The following is a 6,736-nucleotide window of genomic DNA, read 5'->3' on the forward strand; positions in this document are numbered from 1 at the left end:
ATCATAGGGAAAGAAACTGAATAATACACTACACGCATAACAAAAAGCTGTTAGCAGCTGAAAGAAACTTGGAGCAGAAAGTTAAATTTGTTACAAAGTTGCTTTTGAACATGCGAAAGTATGTTTAAACTGCTATTTGTTTTTGTGAATATTTAAGAGAGATTTTGTGAGGGAGTGGGGGATAGATTTATTGGGGTGGGAAGTTTTACAATGTCGGATGTAAAACCCAGAACGGGGTAKTAGTAAAAAATTGTTCTCAAATAGGAGTACTGATATCCTACTTGAGAATGGAATTGAAAAAAAATTTTGATCAAATGAATTATGAAGGAAGAGTGAAAAGTATTTGGGCAAATGACAACTCACTTAGGCGAAGCWGATTCTGAAGACAGAAAATAACACAAGAACAAGGAAGCTTGAGTCCATCAAAGTCTCTTTTTACCATAAATTGTTTGGTTGTTTAACCAAAAATTGCACCCCAGTGATATTAGCGTCACTTCTAAATATTCCTCACATAAAAGTGAAATTTACGGTGCAGTTAAACTATTAAAGGTGCTACGGTTACGGCTCGCTTAAACCACATATTTTGTTAAACAGAAGGGTGCAGTTCTGACATATCAACGCCAGATGGCGGTGTTGCAAAGMGAAATCTGCACAGCGGCTTTCCCCCCAGTCTTTTCCGCATTGCTGCCGCATCACCTGTCAAAAAWCTGTTAACATGGCCTCGGCTGTCCTCGGTCGCCTGTTCAGGSTGTCAGCCGTCAGAAACGGCGCCCTTTCACCGCCGAGCCCCTCCACCGTGCCGGGGCGGACCGTGACGCCGAGCCGGACGGCCGTGTGCACGTCAAGCGGCGCCCTTCTGCCCAAACCCAAGAAGGTGAGAGCAGCGTTTGTTGTTGAGAACATGGCGTGCCGTAAAAGAAAGAAGCCCGGTTATGAAATTAACACAGCAGGAGTCAACTGTGAATCCTTGAAGGGAGAAATGAGTCTGTAATGAGGTCTGTCTCACAGCTGCCATTTAAACTAATGAGAGTGTTTTTATGGTGGGGTCGTGTGGCAGACCCCCTTCGGCCTTATCCGGATCGCTCTGGTAGTGGTTCCCTTCTTGTATGTGGGGACTCAGATCAGCAAGAGCTTTGCGGCGCTGCTGGAGGAGCACGACATATTCGTCCCGGAGGACGACGACGACGATGACTGATCAGGTAACTCTGGGTGCCTCTCTGCCCATGTTCAGTCCGATGTTCTGTTTTCCTCTGTGAAGATCCTAAGTTAACCTCTTTCGTCTCATTTTCTCTGCAGTTGATTGACGTTTTTATCGCTACCAAGTGTCCGTGATCACCAACGTAGAGAAATGCCTTCCTGGAGGTCCTGTTGCCGTGACCCTCAATCACCTCCGCCTGCACTCGTTTCAGGGATTTTGCTCCCATTTGACGTACACGAGACTGCCGCTACATTTTCCTATCGTACTGTATTTGCATGCACTACAAGAGTCTTAATAAAAAGAGAAATCTAGCAAAACTCAATTGRCTTTAGTGCAAAGTTACCTTCTGGAAATTAGAACCAAGATGGGACATTGAAAGGATGTTGTGAGTTCGGCCTAAAGAGATATTGTGGTGTCCAGACTGTTTAGCGCAAAGGCAAAAGTAAGTAAGGTCTTCATTCTTGGGATATTGCTTTACATGATGCCACTCTTCAGCAGTGTCAATTACTGACATGTTCAAAATTAATTGGTTAGTAAGACCATGTTTACAGCTATATCTTGAAACCACGACYGACTCTACTGTGATTAATAGATTCTTTATGAAAACCAGCTGTTGTACTTCACCTCTAATGTCCTTTGAGAGTTRATARAAAATTGAATCAAACATTTTAACTCAAGGTAGTTCCACTGGTTTTCTAATTAAYGTACTGTCAACCTTTTCAAATAAAACTATTTCTGTTGATGGTTTGGATCCACTAAAGTTCCAGAAGCACATCCAAGGTCCTGAGTCGGGTCTCATTTGGAATTGTCTCCATATTNTGTCAGCCGTCAGAAACGGCGCCCTTTCACCGCCGAGCCCCTCCACCGTGCCGGGGCGGACCGTGACGCCGAGCCGGACGGCCGTGTGCACGTCAAGCGGCGCCCTTCTGCCCAAACCCAAGAAGGTGAGAGCAGCGTTTGTTGTTGAGAACATGGCGTGCCGTAAAAGAAAGAAGCCCGGTTATGAAATTAACACAGCAGGAGTCAACTGTGAATCCTTGAAGGGAGAAATGAGTCTGTAATGAGGTCTGTCTCACAGCTGCCATTTAAACTAATGAGAGTGTTTTTATGGTGGGGTCGTGTGGCAGACCCCCTTCGGCCTTATCCGGATCGCTCTGGTAGTGGTTCCCTTCTTGTATGTGGGGACTCAGATCAGCAAGAGCTTTGCGGCGCTGCTGGAGGAGCACGACATATTCGTCCCGGAGGACGACGACGACGATGACTGATCAGGTAACTCTGGGTGCCTCTCTGCCCATGTTCAGTCCGATGTTCTGTTTTCCTCTGTGAAGATCCTAAGTTAACCTCTTTCGTCTCATTTTCTCTGCAGTTGATTGACGTTTTTATCGCTACCAAGTGTCCGTGATCACCAACGTAGAGAAATGCCTTCCTGGAGGTCCTGTTGCCGTGACCCTCAATCACCTCCGCCTGCACTCGTTTCAGGGATTTTGCTCCCATTTGACGTACACGAGACTGCCGCTACATTTTCCTATCGTACTGTATTTGCATGCACTACAAGAGTCTTAATAAAAAGAGAAATCTAGCAAAACTCAATTGRCTTTAGTGCAAAGTTACCTTCTGGAAATTAGAACCAAGATGGGACATTGAAAGGATGTTGTGAGTTCGGCCTAAAGAGATATTGTGGTGTCCAGACTGTTTAGCGCAAAGGCAAAAGTAAGTAAGGTCTTCATTCTTGGGATATTGCTTTACATGATGCCACTCTTCAGCAGTGTCAATTACTGACATGTTCAAAATTAATTGGTTAGTAAGACCATGTTTACAGCTATATCTTGAAACCACGACYGACTCTACTGTGATTAATAGATTCTTTATGAAAACCAGCTGTTGTACTTCACCTCTAATGTCCTTTGAGAGTTRATARAAAATTGAATCAAACATTTTAACTCAAGGTAGTTCCACTGGTTTTCTAATTAAYGTACTGTCAACCTTTTCAAATAAAACTATTTCTGTTGATGGTTTGGATCCACTAAAGTTCCAGAAGCACATCCAAGGTCCTGAGTCGGGTCTCATTTGGAATTGTCTCCATATTYATTTCCTCTAGATTAGAACTTTAGCCCTGGCCAATCATTGGTTTATAACTAGCGAGTTATAAACCTAGATGAACTCAAAGAGAGGACCACCAGGAACGAAGACCCTGCTCAAAAACCCAACAGGTTTTCAGTTGAATATTAAAAATGATCATATCAATAATTTTTACCCTTCTCAATAATCAATGGCCCTTAAATAGGCCAACTCTTGTTTCTCTTCAACTTGTTGAGACACACCTATCCAAGTATCATGAATTAGTGGTGCACCGATTGCAGTTTTCTGGCCCTTTACCGATCTTTAAAAAGCTAATTTTGCCTGACGCCAGTTTTTCACAGATTTTTCAAACCTTTAGGAAGGATGGGAGAGGTCGATTTTTCCTGCAAGTGTCAGCTGATCACGCAAAATTAAGAAAATGGGGCCAATTTATCGGTGCACCCCTAGTACGCACGGATTTGATCACAAGAGTAAAACAACACATTTTAATTTAACTGGMTCTTATATGACTCACCAAGACCGAAACAAAACAGGTGGAGGCATGTGAGAGTTATAGTGTGTATTTACAATAAAGGGGAACATCTTTCACACTGGAAACGAGCAAAGACGGGTCAGAGGTCAGCTACACAGTTCAAGGGTCGTGTCCTTTGTAGAATTTGGACAGGAAGTCTGCCGCTTGAGGCTCTTCGGACTTGTGGAAATAACGCATCACGTGGGTCTTCTGCTTCCAGATGTGGATGGTTTCTTGCAGTTCCATTTTACCCTGCCGTGTGAATGAGAGATGCATCAATGGGACGAACATCTACACTGACTCAAACGTCACCAATATCGAGTCAAGMCTGCATTCTAGCAGCATGGTAGGTTGGGTGAAGTGTCACRTTTTCACCTTAATGACCAGCATGTCGATCACGCGGGGGTCGGTGACGTGTTTGTTTTTGTCAAACATCTCCCGCACTTTGTCTCTGCCCTGGCGAGTTGTGATGTCCAGCTGGAACATTGCCACTGCAGACACACACAGTCAACTTTAATAAAAGGGAATGACCGTTACAATAACTGCAATAAGTAGAAACGTCAGGACACTGTTGTTACCAACAAAGTTTAGAATCAAAGTCATCACTAATACTGGATATAACTACATAGAAGTCTCTCTGAAGTAGCTCAAGTTGCATGTTTTGGGTCCTCATCCAGCCTTAAAGGGGCAATGTCATGTAAAATTGACCTTCTTGAGATTTATCATGTTATATTATAACACCCTCATCAAAAAAAACATACCTGGAGTGTTGCTTTGATTCTTTCATGTAGGTTTGAGAAATTATTTAATCTCCCTTGGCAACCATTCAGCTGTGCGAAATGCCTAGTTTTACCTAGCTCCGCCTTCGAGGCCAAGCTATAGAGTTTCCGTGGCTCCCCCAATCAGCTCCTTCAGACTAGCCAGCAGCAATTAGCAAACACCTGGTGGAACTGTGCATCTGCTGAGCTCATTATACAAGCTACTTCTCAGTGAAACACTGATCAAAGGTCTGTTAAAGGATAAATAAAGGAGTGATGTGATGACTTCCTGAAGGCAGAGGCCCAATTTCAAGGCATTAAAATCAGGAAGTCAATTTTTTAAAGTMATATTTGATATATATAGCATTTTTATTAACTGAATGTAACAGTTATTTAATTATGCTATAAAATGGCACTATGTGCCTGGAGAATACATAATACTGCCCCTTTAARTCTTGTTATAGGCAACAACAAGTTTTCTGCTGACAAAAATAATCTCCACAGTATGATGCTGCCACCATGTCTCATCATGGGGATGGTGTGTAACAGGTGAMGGCAGGTTTTATGCCACACAGAGTTTAGCATGTTTGCTATGTTCTCTACATAGCATTTTTTTGTGCAAATTTCCACTTGGCATTACTGCTCTACTTTTTATTGACTTAACAGTATATAGTATATACCTGTAAGTAGCGGCATTTAGCTCTTGTTCAGATTTAATTAAGATACTGCCAACATCTCTCCAAAGCTTTAGAAAATGCTGGCGTTCTGGTTTAGGTCCAGTTAACCTCGACAATAATCCAAAGCTCCACAGAGACACGACCTTGACGCTACTGCCGCTGCTTCAACACCCGGCTTCCAGCCTCCACGGCGGGACCCACGTACCTGTATTAGGCACCTCACGGTACCAGGCCCGGTACAGCTCTCGAGCTCTCCGCTTCGCCTCGTCCAAGTCCCGACTAAGAATGGGTTTCACCACTTTGGCAGCACCAGCTGCTGTTCGGGCCGCAGCCGTGGACGCCATGACTGTTGCTGATGACGTTTCCGCTCTCAGAAAAGAGCGCAGCTGCCCTCTAGTGGTCAGACAGACTCAATACAAGACACGGCTTGTTGACTGCCGAGATGAATTGGAAAAGACTTTCATTGGAAAACAGCAGACGAATAAAAGTAATTTTAGTTATGAAACTCTCCAATGCTGTCTAAATAATTTGCAATTTATTAAAACAATTGACTACTTACATACTCAAAAGGTTCACGAAAAAACATTTATTCCCTGCATAATTTGTTACAACGGTAACAAAATATCGAAAAATGGTAATGCATCATAGCAGAGTACTGAAAGCCTTATGTTATTCAATATCGTAAAAAGTTAATTGAATGTCGGATTAGCTTTGGCTAGTTTTACTGTTATAAAACAACAAATACCAATGTGAATGCCGATTTATTATGTATCCCTACTTTCATGAGACTAAAGTAGAGATGTTTGACGATAATACAGTGATATTTAACAAAAACCAAGCACGTTTTTTTTTTTTTTTTTGCAAAGACATGGAGGTGGAGAGGTGATGGTTAGGACCAATTTGTGGCCCGGCAAAATCCTCCACTAACCTTTTCTAAAATCAACTGTAACCCATCTGTCCAACAGATGACGCTTTTCTCAAACGAATGTAAAATCTACAAAAAAKTTGACAAAGGAAACCAGGGAGTTGTGATGGTCTTGTCAAAGTCTACCTTTAAGGTCAGTTGAAATGCTGTGGTAGGACTTGACAGAGAAAACTGGACAGGAAATACAGAAAAAAAAGCTACTACAAGGTATTGCAACGATTTGTGGTTCATAGAGTGAACTRCAACAGTTTTGCCATTTTTGATTTTGTTCAATAAATGACAGTGGAACTTGTTGCATTTGTACACTTACTTGGAGAAGCATTCCCACAGCATGATGCTGAAGTCTGTGTGTTTYAGGGTCATGTTTTATTTAGGCTCATCAGAGTGAAGAAGGCTGAACGCAACACCACAAACACTTTAGATTTTTATTTGCAAAAATACTGAAAAAAAGTATAATTTTTCTTTCACTTCACAATTTTGCAGTACTTTTTGTGCTAGTCCATACCATAAAATCCCAAGGAAATAAAAGTTGGAAAAGGGTGAACACTTTTGGAAGGCACTGTAGGCATTGATCCACTTTTTTTTTTT

General features: G+C 42.3%; 3 protein-coding genes across 3 annotated transcripts; 2 read left to right on the forward strand and 1 right to left on the reverse strand.

The window, feature by feature from the left end:
- Positions 1–624: 624 nt before the first annotated feature.
- LOC103468431 (essential MCU regulator, mitochondrial-like) lies at positions 625–1,967 on the forward strand. The gene is made up of 3 exons (XM_008415517.2): positions 625–874; positions 1,058–1,199; positions 1,297–1,967. Exons 1-2 carry the CDS (start codon positions 716–718, stop codon positions 1,193–1,195), a joined length of 297 nt encoding a protein of 98 aa, XP_008413739.1. The 5' UTR covers positions 625–715; the 3' UTR covers positions 1,196–1,199; positions 1,297–1,967.
- Positions 1,349–3,235, forward strand: LOC103468524 (essential MCU regulator, mitochondrial-like). The gene is made up of 4 exons (XM_008415643.1): positions 1,349–1,373; positions 2,024–2,142; positions 2,326–2,467; positions 2,565–3,235. The coding sequence occupies exons 1-3, from the start codon at positions 1,349–1,351 to the stop codon at positions 2,461–2,463; spliced, it is 282 nt and encodes a 93-aa protein (XP_008413865.1). The 3' UTR covers positions 2,464–2,467; positions 2,565–3,235.
- A 586-nt stretch (positions 3,236–3,821) lies between these two features.
- On the reverse strand, positions 3,822–5,603 carry ndufa6 (NADH:ubiquinone oxidoreductase subunit A6). The gene is made up of 3 exons (XM_008415518.2): positions 5,429–5,603; positions 4,164–4,279; positions 3,822–4,040 (listed from the first exon to the last, which is right to left on the reverse strand). The coding sequence occupies exons 1-3, from the start codon at positions 5,565–5,567 to the stop codon at positions 3,909–3,911; spliced, it is 387 nt and encodes a 128-aa protein (XP_008413740.1). The 5' UTR covers positions 5,568–5,603; the 3' UTR covers positions 3,822–3,908.
- Positions 5,604–6,736: the final 1,133 nt, after the last annotated feature.

Source organism: Poecilia reticulata, linkage group LG8, assembly GCF_000633615.1.
Source record: "Poecilia reticulata strain Guanapo linkage group LG8, Guppy_female_1.0+MT, whole genome shotgun sequence".
Classification (NCBI taxonomy): Eukaryota; Metazoa; Chordata; class Actinopteri; order Cyprinodontiformes; family Poeciliidae; genus Poecilia; species Poecilia reticulata.